At 38.4% G+C, this 25,227-nt stretch overlaps 1 protein-coding gene across 2 annotated transcripts in view; it reads left to right on the forward strand.

The window, feature by feature from the left end:
* adrb3a (adrenoceptor beta 3a) overlaps nucleotides 1-25,227 on the forward strand; it is a 36,599-nt gene that overhangs the window by 6,366 nt on the left and 5,006 nt on the right. Inside the window, exon 2 of one of the 2 annotated variants that reach the window (XM_066714449.1) lies at nucleotides 2,393-2,536. The exons of the other annotated variant lie outside the window; for it this stretch is intronic. Coding sequence (XP_066570546.1) covers nucleotides 2,393-2,396 — 4 coding nt within the window. The 3' untranslated portion in view covers nucleotides 2,397-2,536. Of the gene's footprint in view, nucleotides 1-2,392; nucleotides 2,537-25,227 lie in introns of those variants that run through there. 2 annotated transcript variants of the gene reach the window in all.

Below are 25,227 nucleotides of genomic sequence, written 5' to 3' on the forward strand. Positions count from 1 at the left end.
GGGGAGATTGAGGTCACGTACTGCAGTGTAGAATTCAGTCCTTTGCTGTAGAACCTGAGTGACCTTTTTATCCTTAGGCTAAATGAATACTAAAAATACTGGAAACGTACTCCTATGACACGAAATGTAATCTCGCATTCTAAATACTTAATTTTTCAATTAAACATAACAAAATACATAATTGGATTCAAACTAATATTTTTCTGTTGACTTTTTCAGTTTGAATTACAGAACACATTTTACATCTTACATCCCTCCTTTCAAAACACAAATCGAAACTCGATCAATATCATGTCGAAGAGGAAACTTCAGTGACCTCCAATTTCACTTCATATAAAGTAAAACAGGAATCTGTGTTAATGAATTGGAACACAACAAAGGATATGTGAGAATGTGATCATTGTTTCCATGCATTTTGTTCCAATTATTGATATTAATAATTTGTATTCAATTTTGTACCATTTTTCAAAGCCTGCAGTGCTCATTCTAATGAGTAGTACCATGATTAAGTCAGATATTTGCATCAATAAATTTTAAGGGCAGCAGTGTGGTGTATTGGCTAGAGCTCTAGACTCCTGAGAAGAGAGTGGTGGGTTCAATCCCAGGTGGGGGATGCTGCTGTTGTGCCCTTGAGCAAGTACTTTACCTAGATTGCTCCAGTAAAAACCCAGCTGTATAAATGGGTTTACATTTTAAAATGTAAAAATTTAAATATAAGGTGATATATTGTAACAATTGTATGTCGCCCTGGATAAGGGTGTCTGCTAAGAAATAGTAATAAAGCATTTAGTGTCCCATTCTCATGGTCCAATCAAAGCCATAAACTCCATATCTAGGAATATCAGAAACAATTATTAATAAACAAAACAAACAAAAGAACATTGGGTGGCAGACCTACCACAACAAAGTAGCATAAAACAAGTAATTCCATCATTGAAAAAAGTCATTGAATCACACAAGTATCCCTGTCTGTTTCTGTGTTAAATTGTGAACAAATGCACTGGATACATTTTTCAAAAACATATTCCTTTTGTTCTTCTGAACAGACCTTTCGTTGCAGAAGACCAAATAGCACAGGGGCATATAATGCTATCCTGCCCATAGTGCTTTACAAATGAGCAAAAAAGACACAGGTTTTGTTTTCTCTACACTGATTACAGTGATTAAACCTCCTTTCAGAAGCTGATTCAAATGTGATGTTTTGTTTCTTGCTTGTATGTATGTATGTATGTATGTAAGTATGTTTTGCCAGAATATTTAAACATGAAGGAAAATGACAATAACAGGTGTAAGTGAGTAGTGAGGAAATAAGTAATTTGGGAGATGTCAAGCTCTCCTATATGCCTCTGTTGGTGTATAGAGAGGGTGGTCCTGGGATAAGGAAGAGTGCTTTATTGAATTACAGTAACAACACATCAGGAGTTACAATGAATTTTTCAGTGTAGGTTTTGAAACGGCCTCTTGCAAGAGCTGGCATGTATCAAAACAACAGCGAGACTATGTAGAATGGGGAAATGTGCTGAGAACTTGGTAAATGTGGTTAAGTCCCTTGAGTGTCCCACAGATGATTACTTGACAGATAGTAATCGATTACAACTGATATACAATCAACTTATCTTTGCGCTAACTGAGAATTCTAAATACAATTCTGGTGAGCTGACCAAAGATGGTGTTAGAGGTTTTGGTTTTAGATGCATTTTATCTGTATATTTTTCTATCTTACTGACTGGCTTGTTAAATCTGCTTTATTCACATCAGTTTTAAATAGCTTTGAGATCCTATTGTGAATTCCCAGTCCCAGTCTCTGTGTTAATAAAACTAAATCCAGTAAAAATGGGCATGGTAACATGATGTCACATGATATCACCTGTAATTATTTATTTATGGAAGTTTTTAGCATGTCAAATGATCTACAGCAAAATAAAAACACTGCAACTCTCAAGGTATGTGACAAACAGAAGAAAGCAAATCATGTCATAGGATAATCTATAATGTCATAGGAACATCCAACCAACAAGCATTTCAGATATGTTCAATCTGAACATGAGCAGCATTTTTGCAACTTAAAAAGCAAGCACAGAGCAGATATTTCTCACAGGTGGGTTCAAAGTGCTTTCTGATACCAGCTGCTATAAAAACAAATCAACAAAAATAACAGGCTGGGTCATGTATACTTTCACCCTTGTGTGTTTGTTTTGGAACAGACACTTCAGATTAAGGTGTCGTGCAATTAGTGAACCTATTGATAGCGTCCCATGTTATACTGTGGCATCTTTACATACATTTATATATACTGCGATGGGTTTACTGTGCACTTAAATATCTGTAATGTATCATTCCTGCCAAATCACAAAGGATTTTCTTTTTTTTTTTTTCTTTTTTCTTTTTTTAGCTGACTCAAATCAGACAAGAGGAGCTGGAACGAACTCTGTCCCGCTGTAAAACATTGTACTTTTTCTTAAGGAATTCGGCCAAGTCATTGTTTGGAATGCGGAGTTAAAAATTAAATACAATCAGGCAAGCACTTTTTGTATAAATTGCACATTAATATATATATATATATATATATATATATATATATATATATATATACACATATATATACATATATATATATATATATATATATATATATACACACTCACCTCAAGGATTATTAGGAACACCTGTTCAATTTCTCATTAATGCAATTATCTAACCAACCAATCACATGGCAGTTGCTTCAATGCATTTAGGGGTGTGGTCCTGGTCAAGACAATCTCCTGAACTCCAAACTGAATGTCTGAATGGGAAAGAAAGGTGATTTAAGCAATTTTGAGCGTGGCATGGTTGTTGGTGCCAGACGGGCCGGTCTGAGTATTTCACAATCTGCTCAGTTACTGGGATTTTCACGCACAACCATTTCTAGGGTTTACAAAGAATGGTGTGAAAAGGGAAAAACATCCAGTATGCGGCAGTCCTGTGGGCGAAAATGCCTTGTTGATGCTAGAGGTCAGAGGAGAATGGGCCGACTGATTCAAGCTGATAGAAGAGCAACTTTGACTGAAATAACCACTCGTTACAACCGAGGTATGCAGCAAAGCATTTGTGAAGCCACAACACGTACAACCTTGAGGCGGATGGGCTACAACAGCAGAAGACCCCACCGGGTACCACTCATCTCCACTACAAATAGGAAAAAGAGGCTACAATTTGCACAAGCTCACCAAAATTGGACAGTTGAAGACTGGAAAAATGTTGCCTGGTCTGATGAGTCTCGATTTCTGTTGAGACATTCAGATGGTAGAGTCAGAATTTGGCGTAAACAGAATGAGAACATGGATCCATCATGCCTTGTTACCACTGTGCAGGCTGGTGGTGGAGGTGTAATGGTGTGGGGGATGTTTTCTTGGCACACTTTAGGCCCCTTAGTGCCAATTGGGCATCGTTTAAATGCCACGGCCTACCTGAGCATTGTTTCTGACCATGTCCATCCCTTTATGACCACCATGTACCCATCCTCTGATGGCTACTTCCAGCAGGATAATGCACCATGTCACAAAGGTCAAATCATTTCAAATTGGTTTCTTGAACATGACAATGAGTTCACTGTACTAAACTGGCCCCCACAGTCACCAGATCTCAACCCAATAGAGCATCTTTGGGATGTGGTGGAACGGGAGCTTCGTGCCCTGGATGTGCATCCCACAAATCTCCATCAACTGCAAGATGCTATCCTATCAATATGGGCCAACATTTCTAAAGAATGCTTTCAGCACCTTGTTGAATCAATGCCACGTAGAATTAAGGCAGTTCTGAAGGCGAAAGGGGGTCAAACACAGTATTAGTATGGTGTTCCTAATAATCCTTTAGGTGAGTGTATATATATACACTGATCAGCCATAACATTATGACCACTGACAGGTGAAGTGAATAACATTGATAATCTCGTTATCATGGCACCTGGTCAGTGGGTGGGATATATTAGGCAGCAAGTGAACATTTTGTCCTCAAAGTTGATGTGTAAGAAGCAGGAAAAATGGGCAAGCGTAAGGATCTGGCCGACTTTGACAAGGGCCAAATTGTGATGGCTAGATGACTGGGTCAGAGCATCTCCAAAACTGCAGCTCTTGTGGGGTGTTCCCGGTCTGCAGTGGTCAGTACCTATCAAAAGTGGTCCAAGGAAGGAAAAGCGGTGAACCGGCGCCAGGGTCATGGGTGGCTATTGATGCACATGGGGAGTGAAGGCTGGCCCGTGTGGTCCGATCCAACAGACGAGCTACTGTAGCTCAAATTGCTGAAAAAGTTAATGCCGGTTCTGATAGAAAGGTGTCAGAACACACAGTGCATCGCAGTTTTTTGCGTATGGGGCTGCATAGCCGCAGACCAGTCAGAGTGCCCATGCTGACCCCTGTCCACTGCCAATCAGAACTGGACCACGGAGCAATGGAAGAAGGTGGCCTGGTCTGATGAATCACGAGTTCAAGGTGTTGACTTGGCCTCCAAATTCCCCAGATCTCAATCCAATCGAGCATCTGTGGGATGTGCTGGACAAACAAGTCCGATCCATGGAGCCCCCACCTCGCAACTTACAGGACTTAAAGGATCTGCTGCTAACTTCTTGGTGCCAGATACCCAAGCACACCTTCAAAGGTCTAGTGGAGTCCATGCCTCAATGGGTCAGGGCTGTTTTAGCAGCAACAGGGGGACCTACACAATATTAGGCAGGTGGTCATAATGTTATGGTGATCGGTGTATATTCTTACACCTCTATAATTATTTAAATAAGCAAAACATTTTTAAACAAGTTATATTTTACACTGCATTGTGTATTTTGTTTTGAATGCATTGCTGAGCACATCTGGCAAACCTAAATTTAAACTGGCCATATGTGTAACTTCAAAGAGCAGAGAAAGGGAGAGAGAGAGAAGGAAGGGGGAGAGAGAAATTGCATTTCTCATATATACAGACAGGTGACAAAGGAAAAACCTGAATAAATGGGTAGAGGAACATAACGAATGCAGATGCCTCCAAACAGGTGTACTGCATGATACAATTAAGCAATTAACATCCTATCATGCTCTGTGGCATGTATAAAAATGCTGAGCAGGCCCAGTTGACCTCGACTTTGGATCAAGATGGCAAGCGGAAAGGATCTAAGTGACTTTGAAAGAGGGGTCATTATTGGGGCACGAATGGCAGGAGCTTCAGTCACAAAGACGACTCAACTGGCTAGTGTTTCAATAGGAACAGTGACTAAAGTTACATCTGCATTTAGATCTATGGGAAAGACATCAGTAAATAGGGTTGGAAATTGTGGTCGAAAGATGCTCGTGCATTACTGTGATATGTAAGAAAAAACAGAAGAGCAGCTCTTTCCCAGGTGACTGAGAATATCAATGCAGAACGTGATCAGACTGTGTCAGCAAGAACAGTCCATCGTGAACTACACAGAGAAGGACATTATAGTAGGGTTGCAGTGCATAAACTCATCATTACTAAGACAAATGCACATTTGAGAGTTCAGTGGTGCAAAAAGCATACGCACTGGTTTACAGAAATCTGATATGGTCAGATGAGTCATCCTTTGCCATATTCTCGACAAGTGGGCGAGTGCATGTGTGACGACACCAAGAGAACGGTACAGGCCTGACTGTTTGACCTCTACAGTGAGGGGGTCCAGAGGCTCCGTTATGCTGTGGGGAGCATTTTCCTGGCATGGTTTGGGTCCACTTGTCCCCTTAGAGGGAAGGGTCACTGCAAATCATTACAAAGTTATTCTGAGTGATCACCTTTATCCTATGGTGCAACATTTCTCTCCTGATGGGAGTGGTCTCTTCCAGGATGACAATGCACCCATCCACAGGGCACGAGGGCTCAATGAATGGTTTGATGAGTATGAAAATCATATGCTATGGCCTTCGCAGTCACCAGATCTCAACCCAATTGAACACCTATGGGAGATTTTGGACTGTCGTGTTAAACAGCGCTCTCCACCACCATCATCTAAACACCAAATGAGGGAATATCTTTTGGAAGAATGGTGTTCATCCCTCCAGTAGAGTCCAGAGACTCGTAGAATCTGTGCCCAGAGCACTGAAGCTGTTCTGGCGGTTCGTGGTGTCCAACACCTTACTGAGACACTTTAGGTTGGTTTTCCTTTAATTTGTCATGCATCTGTATATCAGACGTATTCTGGTCTCAAAAACCTGACAGGTAAGACACTGTCACATAATCAATTTACAAAGGCAACTTCAACTATCTTTGGAATATCAGAAGTAAAATGACATTTAATTGTTTTATATGCAATATAAAAGTGATATTTTCTGAAGAAAAAAAAATATATATATTTCTGGGGGCCCCTAGGCTGTGCACCCTTGTGAAGGAAGATGGTACCCTAAATTGTGCTGAATACTGTTATTATGCTGATATAAAAGGTGTGTAATATTCATACACCATTATTAATATTGAGGCAGGTATTTTATAGAAACAGGGATTTGTGATCATGCTTTAATGCAGTGAAACTCACACTTGGTTCTTTACTTTTAAATCTTAATGATGAAAAGCAATTGCCCACTAGAAGACAAAAACTAGGATCACTTCAAACACTTAATTTGTTTTATCATTCTATGGATTTTAATCTTCCTTATTTGAAAGCGGAGATGAAAACTGTTAAAGTAAAAACAAAAAACAACGTAATTCTAAAATTCTCAACACCAAAAAAAATCTAAGCAATTGTAAAATATAATAAATAAAATGGGGTTCAAGGGTGCCCAAAGAGAGACAACAATCCAAAGAATAGTTTAAACAATCTGCTACTTTGTGTTATTTAATTTCTTACTTGTTGCCTATATGTCTACTTTGACATCTAATAGGAGGAATTAGCTGTCATTGATTCTGCATTTATTTTTTTTCTCTCCATTTGTGTTCTGGAGATTTCAAACAAGAGTAGCTGTAGGCCTGTCAAAGTCTATTACAAGAAAATACATCTCACAATCCTGAAAAGGTTGATGAAGCACTAAAGCCCTATTATTATTCCATCAGTTTTTCTTTTATCGTGCTTTTTTCCTGAATGTCTATTTAGCAGAGCAACTTATCTAAATTGAACCAATGTCTGAGAAATGCATGGATCACAAAATTCAGCAATAACCTGCAAAATCTAATTTATAAGACATGTATAATGCCTCTAAACACCAAAACACTGATTCCACTCCTTAATGTTTTTCAAATGGGCAGAGGTAGTTGAAGCTGTCACACTTATCTGATGTTATTGATCGGAGAACCTCTTAAAGGCCATGTCTGGAAAGTATCTCAGTGAATCAACATGCACTTCTAGTTTTGGTCATTTTGTCCCCTACATCCATAAATCTCTTTATAAGTGTGTCTCTTATCTACTAAGCCTAAACCCGCTAATCCACTTTGGGAAAACAAACACAGCCCATCCCAACTCTTGCTCTGTGTGGGTTTAATAGGAAATATATAGCGAGGAAGCAGAAGAGCCAGGGTGCCAGGCTGATGGAAACTATTACCAGAGAAGATACAATCATTAAGGGCTGAGGCAGAACAGGGGAGATCGTTGAAGCGATTCACTGTTCCTGATCAATGACTTTCATTTGCTCTGAGGGTGTGCTTCCCTGGGGCCACCATTACTTTCAGAACGACTTTCACAATCATTATTGAGGTTTATTAAATAGCAATATTTCACAGAAGATTGATTCCTGATATGATATCCCTCCAATGGAACATATTAACCATGCTCATGTTTAAATGTTTTTTTTCCTTCTCTTCATTGATTGCATCTTTTGATCTCTGGTTAAACAAATATTGTATGCTCAGTGTGTTATCGCAGGGAAATAATGAGCAACTGGTGGCTTGGAACACTTACATAAAACATTTTCTTTAAATGCACGGCAGCTCATAAATTATGCACATACTTCAATAAACTTTATTTTACCAATTGGCCCTGGGCATTTTACATCATTGATAGGTTTTAACATAATTCTGCTTATCGACCCATTAGCTTGCTGGAATTTAAAAATATATATTTTCAGGAATTTTCTTTGTACAGTAACAAAAACTAATCTCAAAAGAGTGACAGCTACAAACCACATGAAACACTAATCAGAATCGGAGAAACATGGAACAACAGAAATAAAAACATAATGCCATAAGCTACTTTGTTATCTGACATAGGAAAACAAATACACTGTGTTTTGCTATTTCAAATTCAAACCAAAGCGACTGCAAGCTATAATGGCAATGAAGCGAAATCTGACTCAAGACCTCCTGGCTTTGAAGGGTGCAACAGTGAATTAACTTTGAGTCTAGAACAGATAAAGGGGGGTTAACAACTACATTCATTCCCATGCCAAAAAAAGGAAAAAGATGTGCTTAGTTACAAAACAAATCAAAAGGAGTGCAGCTGGTTGAAATTTGTGATCTGTAATCACACTATCAATATACTTTAATGGGTTTGACATTCTTGTTAAATTCCACTGCTTTAGTCTGCCAGCACAAAAAAAAACCGAAAAAGTAAAAACCATTAAAGGCTTTGGTCTTCCAGATTGCATCATCACCGTGTTGTGCATTGAACGGTACAGTCTGAGCTGTTTCTTCAGCACTAGCCACACGACAAAAACTCTTCTCAGTCTCAGCTGCAGGAATGCCTCCTAGGGATGAGGCAGTGTGCTTATAAACACTGGGACATGACGGATAAGGTTTGCTGCACTGCATGAGTGGCTGGATTACGAGGGCCACAATTTGGCGTGTGTGTTTGTGGCGTGTTTTGAAAGGTTGCTGTAAACTGGTCCCCGTGAACAAAAATCAATACAGCTGCGCAGGGCAAGACATCTAAGAGTACGCCATTAAAGGAGACATTTATTCGGAGTCTCTGCAATTTGAAGTGGGCAGCCTTGACTGAGAGATACTACAATTGTTAATAAACACAGTCATGCAAAAATAACAGGTATATTGGCCTTAACACAGTTATGCATAATACAGGAATGTTTTCTACAGGTGTGATCTGTGTGGAAACTAGAATATTCAAATAGTTATTATTTATAGAGATAGCTATAGCTTTGTTGTCCTACAGGTATGAATAATTACCATTTTATTATAGTGGTTAAATTAAAAAAATGACTCAAATCTGAGGATTGTTGAAGGAAGCAAATTACAATGCTCTGAATCCTACTGGTAAAGCACAAGGCACCGGAGTGCATGCAAGTGCTGACATATTTCCTATTAAAGCCAACTTAGTGTTGATTGTTTTGCAACAATTACACTTTCCATTGTACTTCGCCAAATAAGCAACCTTGAGGCATACAGTATGTTGTTTGTTTTGTTGTCAGCAATCTAAATGTTATATACTGTATATATATGTAGCATACCCGTGAATACAAGCGGTGACAAAATATGAAAATTGTACAATGGCAGAGCTTTAGTGCATTCACTTTCTTCCTCTGTTTGTCACGTATGACTGGTGTGAGATGGACTCAATGCTGCATTAATGTCTTTTCTAGTGTGTAAGATAGGCAGGTGTCCTCCTACACCCCAGCAAAGCAATAATGAAGTACAGCTAAAGCAGGCCTGATCAAATGCAAAATAGAGTGGAAAAATGTTGGCAGGGCAGCAAGTTCAAAGCTCATTGATTTTGTCCAGGTAGGAAGGTGACGTTTAGGTGGAACCAGAAAAGGGGGGAAATAAGATATTCTAAATTAATAATAATAATGATGATTGTGTCATTAAAACATCTTGAAAAAATCAATAGACTGAAGAAAAAAAATGAAATCAGGAAGATCAAACAAAAGCATCACAGCCTTTTTAATGAAAAAGTAGAAGTTGTCAGAGCTGAGACAGAGAAAGAGAAGGCCAATTCAATTAACATGGTTACATTACGTTTCCCAGTACGATGAACGTTTGTTTTGGACAGCTGAGCCGTTTTAGCCTGGCTGGGTCTCTGCTGCCTTCAGGAGTGATTGAGCAATCTGCACAGTTTCCACCAAGAAAATACTTATTTATAACAGATGCGTAATTAAACCTCTGAAGTGTTCCCAGAAGTACAGAAAAGCCTATGTGTATTAGACTGTGAAAAGCCTATCTATAACACTTATATTGAGGGTAGCGTGTGTAAATCTTCATAACGGTGCTAATTAAAATTAGCCTGTCTTCTTTATTGCTAAACAAATTAAGAAAAGGTGTGAATCTTCAAAACAAAAACAAAAAACAGAACACATTTTATATTAAAATACAGTTAACGTTAAAAAATAAACAAAAAACAACATGTTGTGACACATTCAAAGGCTAGTTGGAGTTCAATCCCACAGTCCAATCATCTGTGATTACATCTTATTCTACATAAAGTACATCCTATTAGTAGGCCATTATTGCATAAGGCCATGTTGTTCCTCCAGTGATGTTTTGTGCCTTGCTGCTAATCTATTTCAGTCTTGATGCTAGAATCTCAAATCGTAATCGCTCAAAATGCTGTAGCTGTTTCACTTTTAGTTGAATTGCTAATGGTAAAAACAACAACAACAACAACAATTAGTGATTGGTTCAAATTGAACCTGCATAATATCATAGAGTTCACAGTTCAATAATTTGTAATATTTGTAATTTGTCAAATTATCAAGCATTTTGTGTTAATTTCTCAAAATCGCAGTCGCAAATATATCTGCACGTTTCATTTTAACTTAACCTGCAGTCTGATTGTAAATGAACAAAATGTCTCTTTAACTGCAAATGTACACTGAGTTAACATTAATGCTGTTATTGTAATCTATAAGTTAATTATAATAGTCCACAGGGCAAGAGAAACAAAAAATAAATGGGAAACTGCCTTATGCCGCTAAGCCTCAAAATAATTACTCTAATTGACTTCCCTACCACACCTCCCCTTAGCTACCCTTGACAAGCACTGAATTATAGGATTGACTTCGACTGAAATGGTTAGCAAGGCACATAATTTAAACAGGAGAACACACCAGTGGATGGGTAAACTATTATAGAATATCCTTACAAAGTAAACAAAGGAAAAACTCAGATTTAAACGATGTATACTTAATTCAGGCTGTTGAGATATTAAGGCTGTAAATCTACTTTTAATTGACTATACTTAAGAGCTGTTTTAACTGTTTAACAAAGTGTTTTACTAACTTCAGATGTGTATTTTACTTGGATTACTTTAAGACGCATTTTCCGTTTTGTATTTTAAGAGTTTGTCAGATTCACCCAGTCAAAAGCATACAAGAGAATATAATAGAGAAAAACTGTTCTGTTATACTTGTCTTTTGGAGAGATGAGGGTTTTGAATCCCAGAAAAGAGTTGAGTGGGGGTCCTCACAGCCTTTCTTTGTAGGTGTTTTTTTTCATGCTGTGTTTTAGAAGGGGGAGGCTTCATTACTGAAGTTTGGTGAAGTATACATGTGTTTTAACCTTACTTGAGACAATATGCTTGATTCATAGATTAAATTACCCTCTCACTCTCTGGGTTTTCATGGTTTTGGTTTATTGAACTTGGGAGTAGCTGTTAACCCGGCCTTAAAGGCAAATGAGTGAGTTAATATGCAAATTAGCTATAGTGTCAGCACTCATCCTGTTTATTGCAGGTAAATGCCAGAAAGGGTGGTTTACACAGAAATCTATCTATCTATGGGTTCACATGCATAGAGAACAACAACACTCGAGACACTGTTACACTCAGTAGCATTGCACATGAAATGCGAGTTTACATGTGGAAATAGGCATGTTCTGTCCGTGTTTTCATAATTTGCTTGAGTATTTGAGATTGACCCTGTCCTTCCCTGTGTCCATGCAATCATCTGCGAAGATCACATGTGCATTTCATTCTTTAATCTCTCCATATTCACTAGCTCCCAATTCTAGTCAGTATCTGTAAACTGATTTGTAGAGGCTCCAATACAGCCAAAAGCATTGAGGTTTGCATCCGTAATCTCAAACTCGTTCAGGTTTCATGAGTCGTTTCCATTTCATGGAAGGAAACCTTCATTTGAAACAAGATAGTGCTTATTAAGCAGTGCATTAGTGGATGTATGAAAAATACAAATAAGTTTGAAGTGTAAAATGTAAAATGTTGGAGAAAATTATTAGACAGAAAATAGAGGAGCATCTTAATGAAAACCATATTCTTGGAGATAGTCAACATGGGTTTAGACGAGGCAGATCATGTCTTAAAACATTTTAATAAATTAGTGAACATGCAACTGCAGCTGTAGATCACGTGAAAGCATATGATATGATCTACTTAGATTTTCAAAAAGCTTTTGATAAGGTTCCACACCAAAGACTGATCCTCAAATTGGAAGCTGTAAGCATTCAGGGTAATGTAAATAGATGGATTATGAACTGGTTGATGTATCGGAAACAGAGGGTGTCGATTAGAGGAGTTGCTTTTAACTGGAGTGAGAAAGATCTAGGAGTCTATGTGGACTCTTCACTCTCCCAATCCAAAAAATGTGGAGAAGCAATTAAACAGGCAAACAGAGTGTTAGGGTATATTGTCAAAAGTGCAGAATTTAAAACAAGGGCAGTGATGTTCAGACTGTACAATGCACTAGTCAGACCTCATCTGCAATACTGTGTACAGTTCTGGGCATCACACTTCAAGAAAGATATCGCTGCTCTAGAGGTAGTTCAGAGGAGAGCAACCAGACTTATTCCAGGTCTGAAGGGAATGTCCTACTGAGAGACCTGAACCTTTTCACCCTGGAACAGAGGAGCCTACATGGGGACTTGATTCAAGTCTTCATTCAAGTCTTCAAAATCATGACAGGCATCGACCACATCAAACCAGAGGAGCTTTTCCAGATCAGCAGGGACACACGGACCCGAGGACACAAATGGAAATTGGGCTTCAAGGCATTCGAGACAGAAAACGGGAGACATTTCTTCACACAGAGAGGCGTCACAATCTGGAACAAACTCCCCAGCGATGTGGTAGAAGCTGAAAATGTGGGAACATTTAAAGTCAGACTGGATGGGATCCTTGGATCACTTAGTTATTAATGGACACCAAACGGACAGGATGGATCAAATGGCCTCCTCTCGTTTGTAAACTCTTATCTTTCTTATGTTTCTTAAGTGGTCTCGGCTTTCATTTCAAGTGTGCAGGGCATCTGTTAGTTTTGTGATTCTCTCATTTAACACTGCACAAACTGCCCTCCTTGGTTCCAAGAGACTCTCCTACAGGGGAAGGTTGGTGTTCCAGTCAGTTTTAAGACCAACCTGAACCGCAAACATGATGCTGAGCATCTGAAAATCTTGTGCTATTGAAGTCCAACAGTCTGCCTCCCCGATAAACTAAACTGCTTGAATAAAGTATACACCTGACAGGAATTTAGTCAGTTTTTACAAAACAAAGTTTAGATTATTCGTTTTAGATGTAGACATTGTTATACATGTGTTATTACAGTCTTTACTACAGCAATTTAGGAAAAAGTTAACACACATCATTATGATTGGTTGAGGACCGAACACATGAGAAAACACCAGGTACTGTTTGGATTACCTTTTGTGAGTAGCATATCTGTGATCAATTGATTAAGAAAAGCATGTTTATTCTTAATCTCTATAAATTTAAAAATCATTATGGCAGCCAGCTTTGAAAAATAAGATTAAATTATTACATGTCCTGTTCACTTCTCCATTTCTAAAACTAATTGAGGAATTCAAAAATAATTCAAATTTTCAATGTATTTGTGCACTACTGAAAAATACACCATGCTTATGCTTCTGTGTTGTCTTCTGCAAAGCCTATGCAGATTAATCATCAAAATGGACATAGCTATCAGTTTGCTTTCAAATCAAGGGGAAATCAAACTCTCCCATGCACAGTTTAGGATTGTGAAATCTGTCACTGAAGGATTTGACAGGCATGTTGTACTTATACACATCAACAAAAAAATATTTAATGACAAGTAATTCTATTTATTGATGGCCAATGTATTGGGAGCTGGATCTAATGCTATTGGATTGGTACTTTCTGTACAATTTGTTTAACTTATTGATGAGAAGAACATGTATTTTACTCAAACAGAACCGATCTCTATTGTTGTCACCAATCTCTCACCACACTAGTGTCATTAACGTAAAACCACTGCTGCTGCAAACTGTACTTCTCTACGATATTACGTAGTCTACTCAAAACACTCCCTCCTTTTTGAATTCATAAATCTGTCTATCATATATATTCGAAAAATCAGTTTAACAGGTTCTCTTTTAAACAATTAACTTTCAAGTATTCTACTGAAAATATTAATCACTTTTTAACTTTTTAACTGATAAAAATGATTTTCACTTTTGAACAAACATTTTAGTGTTCCCATTGTGTTCTTTTTTATATTAATATTATAATTTTTCGCACATAAACTTTAAGGTTAGTGGGAGGTTGGCAGTGACCTCTGGTGTAGTATCTCCGTGGTGGTGTGGTGGTGACAATTTCATCATCATCCTCCACGTCTTAGATTTGGGAACATTTAGAGTAATTTTTTTAAAGAAGGAAGAGTTTCTGGTCACTGAATGTCCATTTCTTTCAGCTGTAATCATGGAGACCTTGACATCCATTACTGTATAAGGCTTGGTGTTGTATTGGATGGAGAGTTTGTTAAATCTTCTTCTGCTGGAACAGCACAGAATCACCCAGTACAATGGTGACAGGTGTGGCATGTCAACGGATGTCTTAGTAAGCTTTCATCCTAGCTTTGGTGGCATGATCTCCCTTTCTCCCTTAGGTCATTACCAAGTCCTTTGTCTTTGACATCGATTTTGACAGTTGGAATTTTCGTGCAGAATGATATTCCCTCAGAAATATGCAAAGTTCTTGTTTCCACAGAGCACCTTGCATTCCAGAAATTCTCAGAAACATCCCTATGGTCCACTTGCAGCAAGAGATGAGTGATCTTACTGTGCTCGAACCCTAAATATGCTGCAAATTTGGCAAACAGATCCCCATTGAATGATAGCCCATTATCAGTCTTCACAATGTTTAGAATAGCGAACATAGAAAAAAAAAAGGCTGTCCATCGCTGGAATGACAACATTGGTCGAAATGGTCCAAATGGTTTCCACTACAGGGTATGTAGAGTCATCTACGATCACCAGAACATATTTGCCAGTTGGGAGAGGTCCATAGAAATCTACATTGACATCTTGCCATGCTGCTTCTGGGAGTTCAGACATCTTTAATGGTTCAGAGTGCGTTGTGGGCATTGTAGCTTGACACATCAGACAGTTCTTCACCATGGATTCAGCACTTTGGTCTATGTTAGGAAACCATACTTTCTCATGAAGTAGGCTCTTCATCTTTACAATCCCTCGGCATCCTTTGTGTGCAAGCAAGAGTACTTTGTGCTGAAGTGTAGAGGGAATGACTATCCTGGATCCTCTTAGGAGTATGTCATTGTTTTGTGAGATGGTAAGCTCACTGCAAATACGTTGCAACAGCTTTAATTCAGTGGCATGAGATGTATTGCAGGCAACGGCGTTCCATGTGTCCTGTCATATAAGTTCGTTGACTGTTTGTATTTCTGCCAGAGTCATGGCTTTGGGTGTTGCATATGGAGTTATAAAGTTGACATATTCTTCTGCGACTTTAACTGCTCTGTAGCTATCAGCCGTCTTTGCTGGGATTGGGTGACATGACATGTAGTCAGCTGGATTATCCAAAATGCCCTTCTGTATTTGGTTTGGAGATCGTAGGGTTAGAACCACAGTCCCCATCATTTAATGCGTGCAGGCAGTTTGGAGCAGATGTTGTTCCATATCAGATCTATTGGTTTGTGGTCAGTTACTAGCGTGACTGGGTTGACGTAGATTTAAAGGTGGAAATGTTCACAACTCCATACTATAGTGCTTCATGTTCTGTCTGTGAATATCGCTAAGAGATCGACTCGCATACGCTATGAGGTATTGCTTGGAATTGTCTTTTGAAGGAGGATGGCTTCTAGTCCTACAGGGCTAGCATCAACAATGAGTTTGGTTTCCCTTCTTAGATTTAATTAGGCCATTGTTGTCTCACTTGCGAGGCTGTCCATGAGCGTATTTAGTGCTGCATCTTGTTCCCCCAAGCCATGCAATGTCTTTTCTCATAAGCTCTCTCAAAGGTGCTCTAACAGTTGCAAAATTTGGAAATAGCCATTCCAAAAGGAGGCTTCGCATTTCACTGGCATCTTTGGGATTGCTGGCTTACTGTATTGCAGATACTGTTTTGGGGTCAGCGGATATGCCACCAGCTGATAAGATAAATCCGAAGAATCATAGCTTTGTTTTGTCGTACTCACATTTGCTGCGATTGAGTGCCAGTCCCCTTTCTTTAAGTCTATGGAAAACCTTGGTGAGGTTTTTATCATGTTCTCTTTGCGTAGCACCATACATGATGATGATTGCAAAGGTTTTTAACAGATATGCCCTGCAATGTTTAGTGCATGTGGTTCTGGAACTTTTCAGTTGCTGCTGATATTCTGAAGTTCAGTCATTTATATCTTCTCAAACCCATGTGCATTGTGAAAGTGGTGATGTATCAGCTGTCTGGGTGTCATTCTAGTTGGTGGTAGTCAGCTTTCAGATCAAGAAGAACACTGTTTCTCCATTTAGATTGTGAATTACATCATCCATAGTTGGGGTTGTGTCGTTTATGTAGTATGGCTGTATTAGCTTGCCTCAGGTCAACAGAGATCCTGACTTTTTCTGGGTCTTTAGGCTTTGAAGGTGTAACTATTGGCGAGACCCAGGGTGTTGGTCCAGTCACTGTCTCGATGAGATCACCATCTTCTAGTCATTTCAGTTCTGCTTCAACTTTCTTCCTTACATGGAATGGAACTCAGCGGTGTGGCTGGGTTGTTGGCTGTATGTCAGGGTTGATGTGCAAGCGCATTTGGACATTTTTAAGTTTTCCAATTCCATGAAAAGTTCAGAATATCAACCAACTAGTTTATATGGATAGTTTGTCTGATTGTGCGCCCCTTCCTTGAGGTGTTATTTGATTGACTTTAGATTGTGAACTGTGCCTTCTGTGTTTGATATAGGTAGTCTTTTGTTTCCCTGCTTTCTGCAACTTTGAGCGGCACTGTCTTGCAAAGATTTCCACATGCTTTGCATTCTTTGCCCTTTGCTGGACAGTCTTCATGATGTGGATATGTTCCATGACAGTTTCTATACTGGGTACATGTCATCCGTTTTCGTGTGTTTTTTTTTTTTTTAAAGTCTATCTTTGGAGTTTGTTTGCGGCCTACCTACAGTAGTGTCTCCACATGTCCCCTTTTCAATGCCTGTCGCTTGCATTTCAGAAATCTGGAATGCTCTGCCATGATCAAGAAGATCTGTTAATGGCAGCTCTGGGTTTCTCAGCACTCCCATCGCAATCATAATGATGTGCAGCTTTATATTTTTTGTGCATTCATTTCCTTCTCTGTATTGTCAAACTCAATTATTTGTCTCTATCATATGAAGCCTGTTTTGGTCACCCAGATTCTCACCAGGTTGCTGTGCTGCTTTCCTGAAGACATACACTTAATCTTGCCTCTTATATTTATGAAATAATGAAATAATTGGATTCTCCGTTTTTGTTGTACATCCACGTCTTCATCTCCAGTAATACTCATTGCAGTTAATTTTCTAATCTTTGCAACCATTTTTTCCACCGCTGATTACTGAGCTAGGTTCAGTGTCTGAACCAAATGTTGGAAGGACAATGTTGCTGGGCAGTGAAGAAAACTTTCAGCAGTATTCACTTTTACTTTTCATGTTCCTTTTCGTCTCTTTATCTTTGTTGTTTTTGAGCCCGTGCTGCACGTAGTTCTATCTTTGTAGTTTCGAATTTTCAAAAAAAAAAAAAATGGTCTACTCTCGCCTTCAAGCCAGTACTGTTGCAAACTGTACTTCTTTATGACACGACAGTCTACTTGAAACACTACACTTTCCTGAATCACAGCCATGACATACAGAGACTTGAAAGGGTGGGTGACCATTAAACAAGCAGTTTATATATATCATCTCAGCGTTTCCTGTGTTTTCATTTCTTACTGGTTCCTCATCCTATTAAATAGCCTCCTAAATCCCTATCAGGTAAGATGGAGTAAAACTCGCCAAAATTAATGCATAAAATGAACAAAATGAAAGTGTGAACTGAGTGTTAAAGGTCACATGACTAGGTTCAGCAGAAGAAATAAGACCATGCAATTATTTATTTATTTTCCTAGTTTAGACGTAGTTTTCTTTTCTTCCACACAATCCAACCCTGTGCTGTACTGATTGGTATGTGCTGATTGGTATATATATACAGTGAGGGAAAAAAGTATTTGATCCCCTGCTGATTTTGTACGTTTGCCCATTGACAAAGAAATGATCAGTCTATAATTTTAATGGTAGGTGTATTTTAACAGTGAGAGACAGAATAACAACAAAAAAATCCAGAAAAACGCATTTCAAAAAAGTTATACATTGATTTGCATGTTAACGAGGGAAATAAGTATTTGACCCCTTCGATTTAGTACTTGGTGGCAAAACCCTTGTTGGCAATCACAGAGGTCAGACGTTTCTTGTAGTTGGCCACCAGGTTTGCACACATCTCTGGAGGGATTTTGTCCCACTCCTCTTTGCAGATCCTCTCCAAGTCATTAAGGTTTCGAGGCTGACGTTTGGCAACTCGAACCTTCAGCTCCCTCCACAGATTTTCTATGGGATTAAGGTCTGGAGACTGGCTAAGCCACTCCAGGACCTTAATGTGCTTCTTCTTGAGCCACTCCTTTGTTGCCTTGGCTGTGTGTTTTGGGTCATTGTCATGCTGGAATACCCATCCACGACCCATTTTCAATGCCCTGGCTGAGGGAAGGAGGTTCTCACCCAAGATTTGACGCTACATGGCCCCGTCCCCGTTTCTTGGTGACTATGGTCCCAGCTACCTTGAGATCATTAACAAGATCCTCCCGTGTAGTTCTGGGCTGATTCCTCACCGTTCTCATGATCATTGAAACTCCACGAGGTGAGATCTTGCATGGAGCCCCAGACCGAGGGAGACTGACAGTTATTTTGTGTTTCTTCCATTTGCGAATAATCGCACCAACTGTTGTCACCTTCTCACCAAGCTGCTTGGCGATGGTCTTGTAGCCCATTCCAGCCTTGTGTAGGTCTACAGTCTTGTCCCTGACATCCTTGAACAGCTCTTTGGTCTTGGCCATGGTGGAGAGTTTGGAATCCGATTGATTGATTGCTTCTGTGGACAGGTGTCTTTTATACAGGTAACGAGCCGAGAGTGCTCCTAATCCCAGCTCGTTACCTGTATAAAAGACACCTGGGAGCCAGAAATCTTGCCGATTGATAGGGGATCAAATACTTATTTCCCTCATTAACATGCAAATCAATGTATAACTTTTTTGAAATGCGTTTTTCTGGATTTTTTTGTTGTTATTCTGTCTCTCACTGTTAAAATACACCTACCATTAAAATTATAGACTGATCATTTCTTTGTCAGTGGGCAAACATACAAAATCAGCAGGGGATCAAATACTTTTTTCCCCTCACTGTATATATGTATATATATATATATATATATTAAAAGCTAATTAAAATTGAATCAGGAGTTGCTATCTTATGGCTTTCACCGTCACTGGAGGAGCTCCTAGTGAAACCCAGGACAAGGCACCTCAAACTTGAAAAGTATTTTTGTTGATATTTTTGACGTGCCAGCACTTTCATGAAAAAAAATAAATAATAATATATATAATAATCGAGAGAGAGACTGAGGTTGCACATTTTGTTTTGTAAGTAAATGTACACAGCTGTGTAATCTTATTTCATGCACACTGTGTTGTAGACCAGCTTTATGTCAGGTCTCATAGTTTTGCTTCAGGGAGATGAGCCGTTCGCTATCAGAATTGTAACAAGTATCAAAGCTGTCTGTGGAAATACTTCCTTTACATATAAATGTTGACATTCAGATCAGTGTGTTTTAACAGTTTCCCAGATATCAATATACTAGTATTTTTGTAATTTGTATTACCCAGTCTAAAATAGTCTAATATTAATTAAAAATGTGTGTATTGCTTTTCATTAAGGCATGACAAATTTGCAACATCCTGTAACGCCGATAATTTTTTCGATTTCAACATATTGCATTGTTTTTAATTTTGGCACTAGAAAGTTTCCATACATTTTTGGATGATATTGAAAACACAAAATGGAAGTGAAGAGGTTCTCTCAGTCACGCTGCTTAGCAAACAGAACCTGAAGAACAAGGTTCTTGGTTTTGAATCATGGCTCATCTTCCTAGTTTGAGTAATCCTAAATCCTAAAGCCATTTATCTGAACCATACATGTGTATGGAGGCTTTTCTTCTGGTTATAGAACTTTAATGAAATTTCAAGTTATGTAATTATGTTGCTCTTGCCTTTTTCATTACAAAAGTTGTACTCTTCAGTTCTCTGCACTCAACTGGTGGTAATAATACAAATACAAAACAAATAGAATATAATTTGGATCAGTGATCTCCACAAAGCATCATTAAGTTACCATCTTCCAATGCATTATCACTAGTAGCAAATACAATTTAAAAGCCATTAGCTAATTCCAGATTAGCTATAAAAGCAACTGACTTTGCACATTAACAGCATTCTTTTGTATTCAGCAGCCAGTTTAGATTAAGTCGATGTATCCCAGCCTGTGCTTCTCATGTGAAGTTACCAGTGATTCCTGGCAGCAACACTCCTTTCCTACCCACAAACTACAATAGAGTATACTTTAAAAGGTGTGGGGATGGAGTGGAATACGCAAAGTAAATTATTAGCGTCCGAAATACATGTTTAAAGAGCAAATCGTGCAGTTTTCCAAGACATAGTGTTACACACCACCATATGATGCTATAAAGGTTCGAGTGATTTGCCCATTTTCTTTTCATTGATCAGATATTGACAAGTTAAGTCCATTGCAGTCGCTTGTGAGATATCACACAGAGAATTGCTTCGAGGACAGCCTGCAGCATGAATGCAAGCCGGCATTCTCAAAATGAACACAGTGGACCTAAGATTGAATGACCAGTAACTGAAAGCATATTAAATTTAGAAGTTATAAGATGTGGTGAGCAGTGAAGTAAAATGTTTTGGAACCCCAGTATTTGCTTTAATCATTAGTTCTCCACCAGCTTAAGTAAAATTAAGAAAAGATTGTTATTATACATACATTTTTTTCTTCTTTTTTTTTTGCCTTTGTAGAAAAAGCTTGATGCTGGTGTTTTTGGCTTGTATTGTTTTAGTTTCTTTCTTTTTTTTGCGGTTAAGACTGCTTCAGGGGTAATTCCTGGATCTCTTTGGCTGGAGTCCCAATTTGTACTTTATAGTAACAGCCAGGCACATACTGCGTTAATCAACACTCACTCTTTTGAATGTTTTCCGACATGCCATTATTCAGCAAGAGCTGGCTAACAGCTTTAAAATAAAAAATAAAAAGTTTGGCCATACAGATCTTAGTTAGTTAGTTGTTTATTATATTGATTTTCTTGTTGCGTATTTTTAAAACTTGAAGACTGAAGATTCATTAAACCATTAAGATCCCCAAATGAGTCATTTCATTAGCCACATAATTTGTCAATTGATATCTATTTACATAAACTTCATATGAATTAATGATTGGTGCTCAAAAGGGCAGCAGTAAGCTATGCAATAGTCACTTTAAAGGATTACAGTCTTGTGCAGATTAAAACTGGAAACAATGCCCTATGATGCCCAATACATTTTTTACATCTGTACACATTATTTTGTATCCTCATAGCAAAGTTCTTCTTGTTTCTGCTTGGATACTCAGCATGTCACAATACTGTTAGCATTTCCAAATGAAGTTCATAAACATTGAATGCACATGCTGTGGTTGGCACCCATGTAATTTGGGCAGCAGTGTGGGGTAGTGGTAGGGCTCGGACCTCTGAGCAGATGGTTGTGGGTTCATTCCTAGGGATGCTTTAATGGGTAGTGGTTTGTAAAAATAATGTAAAATATTATTACAATAACAATACAATTGTAAGTTTCCCTAGATAATGGTGTCTCAAATATAAAATGTCTAAAATATATTTGTCTAAATAAAATATAATTATGTACATGTATTTCAAACATTTGGATTTCCCACTATGTAGGATTGTTTGGGTACTGACCCCAGCATGCATTGTGTTTCAGCAGCTGTCTGGTCTCCAAATGACTTGGTGGATATTTTGACACTTTTGAGGTATCTAACTTGATTTTAAGGTCCATTCATAAAAATACCAGGTTTGGTACTAGAGTCTAAAAAACATCTTAGGAAAATACTCTTGCTAGAACAGATTGGAAATGAGGTAGGGAAATACTATACAGTTTATCAATATTACTAAGGCTAGAGTAGAGTAATGTTTAGCTGGCCACTGTTTTCTTATTGCATCCATAATCATCTGAAGATCTGTCTTACTATGCATCTAGTCGATTCTATTCATCCATACCACATAGAGTTCCCCTCTAGGTTCCTAAAAATCTTTCTATAAGGAAATGCTATTGTCGTTTTGGTTGAGTTCATCTTCCCTTTTCCTTGGTTTTCTCTCTGCATCCTCCTGTAACTGGAAGCAGTTTTTGAAGCCGTCACAATGGATTGCTTTGATGTCCCTGTTTTCTAACCTATTCCATATGCTAGTTCTGTTCTGTGTGAAAAGGTTCTATCTGGATTACATTTTTGCCCCCCAATCGCCTCTTCCCTTTATTTTCTTTCTGCGTCTCCTTTGCTATTTCCCCTTACTGTTCCTTAATCCTTTCTGAGGTCTGCGGAGAAGCTTAAAATGATTACAGGGAGAAGAAAAATGCTATGTGTTGTCCTTGTCCTCTACAATATACAAACACAGAAGCGTACAATAGTGGATACATTTTTGCACAACCCGTCTACATAAACTGCTTTGGCAAATGTTTTTAAAAACATCAAACACTGAAATGTGGCTTTTCATTTGATTAGTTCCTTCACTGAGCTTCCATATAAATAAAGAATTTCATTTGCAACATTATCATATTATCCTGCTAAGTGCTAACCCTTCTGAATGAACAGGTTAATCGCATTTGCCAAAATATAACTGATACTGTAGGTGACCCAACATGGTCCAGAAACAAGCCAACACTAGTTGTGCGAGTCATGTCATATTCTGAGAACATTTGACACAAACACAAAACTCAACAGAACAAAAATAGAATAGATGTCATAATATCTGAGAATTGTGGTTTTCACAGGTTATCTGTAATGTTCTGGGAACAGCGCATCAATAAAAAACCCACATGCATTAGATAAAGATCTAGCCTGCACATCTGGTGTGGAGTTTCACCTTTTTCTTAGATGTTATTTCTCAGGGGTGGTTTTAATGTAGAATTGTAACTCTCAAGCACAAACATACATCTGTAGCCACCGTGTGAGCAGTCAGCTCGAATGTGGTCTTCTTACTGGCAGTCAAATAAGAGAGTTCATATTTCCAATACAAATACAACTGCCAAGCCTTGACAGCTATCAACCTGGTGTTGTCCCAGCCAACCTGATGTCTGCTTATTATTTTAAGGCATAAAAAAAATAAGAAAAACTGAATTGGTTCTCAGAACAGGACATACAAACAATACATATCTGCTTCCAATGGATTGCATTTAATAAATTAAATATAAAAACATAAGTTAAAAAAAGAAAAGAGGCCCACAGTTTGGCTGGAAGTAGCGCATTCATTGAAGGCTCTAACGTAGCTATTTTTTATGGATCCCAGGGAATACAGTAATGGAATCACACCCTGTTTTAGCTCCACAAGTTACACAATATTAACAACATTTTTGGATAGATTCGTCATTATCAATTGTTGACATGCAGTTACTGCAGGTCTTGAAACATTAAAGGTTTAATTATTTACAAATAAGTTCACGTCCCTTGTAACCCTCCCGCCCTCCCTTTACCCCACAGGTGAAATATAACCCCCTTGTGTGAACCCTGCATGTTTTGTACTCCTAGACACCCTTCATTGACATAATCAGAGTCCAAATGGAGCGCAAAAGAATTCCTCCAAAGACTGCGGGAAAGCCTCCAAGTACTTTTGGACGTTTTTTGTTTCTTCCTGAGAGTACATAAACCGTCCGTGTTGTTTACCCTTTCCTGTGGAGACATGTACAGTAGTGGAGATAGGATCGGTATCTGAGGCATTTCAAACAAAATTGAGGGCCAAGAGGTAGAGGTAGAGCGAGATAGGCGAGCCGAGTCCTATTTTTGACCTCTTAAATGGGGAAGCAGGATTCTTCACTATTTTAACCTGTGAAAGAGTACGGAAGAGGTGAAAGTAATGTGAAGACTGCTGTGACTGGCAATTTATTTTGGGGTTTATTACATTGCTAATACCTGAATGGGATACATTGTTTTCTCTTACTTTTGTCCAACACCATGAGTACTCAAAGTTCTTATCAAGCTACTGAGCAAAAAGCTTTGGAAATTTGAAAACATCCATACATTTAAGTTTTTTTTTTAAAGCACAGGGATATTAAAACCAACTGAACTTCTCTTACACCCTAGTCGTTGTCAAGTTCACTGATCCTCGGAGATCCTTAGAATATGAACTAAAAGGAGGAGTGAGTGAACTTTTAAAAACAAGATGCAAAGCTACTTTGTTATTTTTTATACTGTTTAGTAGTATAATAGCTACTGTTTAGACTGTTGACAGATCTTCCCTACACTGTCAGTTATCAATATGTTCTTATGACGGGCTGCCCAAAACAGGCAAAGGATTGTCTTAGCAGTGGGAGTCAAAGACTGATGTGTTCTTTCCTGTTCATTTCCTTCACATCAGCTTTGAACTGTCTCTGTGGAGGCTGCTTTTGCTGGAATAGGTAGCAAGCACAGTAAAATAACACTCAAACCAGAGGCGGTCACTCAGGACACAATTAATGACCAGTGAGCAATAAAATAACAGGAAAAGAGAGATATAAACTGCTCTTTAAAAAGCACAAAAATCTATGATATATCTGAATGTCTGTGTGTGTAATGGAGAGTGTCCATTATTTTGGAAACCCATGTAAACACTGTTAAATGGTCTTCCTCTCTAGTCCTGTCATATGTCAATACAGGGCAGTGCCAAACCCTGTATAACGATGATCCTTCTTAATGCACACTTCAACCACCATAAGGGAAATATGGTTAACTTGTATAATCCTTACATAATCATCCAAACAGAGTCCTTATCTGGGTTTAGTGTGTCGTGTCCAGATTACTCCTTGAATT

Source organism: Amia ocellicauda, chromosome 9 (genome assembly GCF_036373705.1).
Source record: "Amia ocellicauda isolate fAmiCal2 chromosome 9, fAmiCal2.hap1, whole genome shotgun sequence".
Classification (NCBI taxonomy): domain Eukaryota; kingdom Metazoa; phylum Chordata; class Actinopteri; order Amiiformes; family Amiidae; genus Amia; species Amia ocellicauda.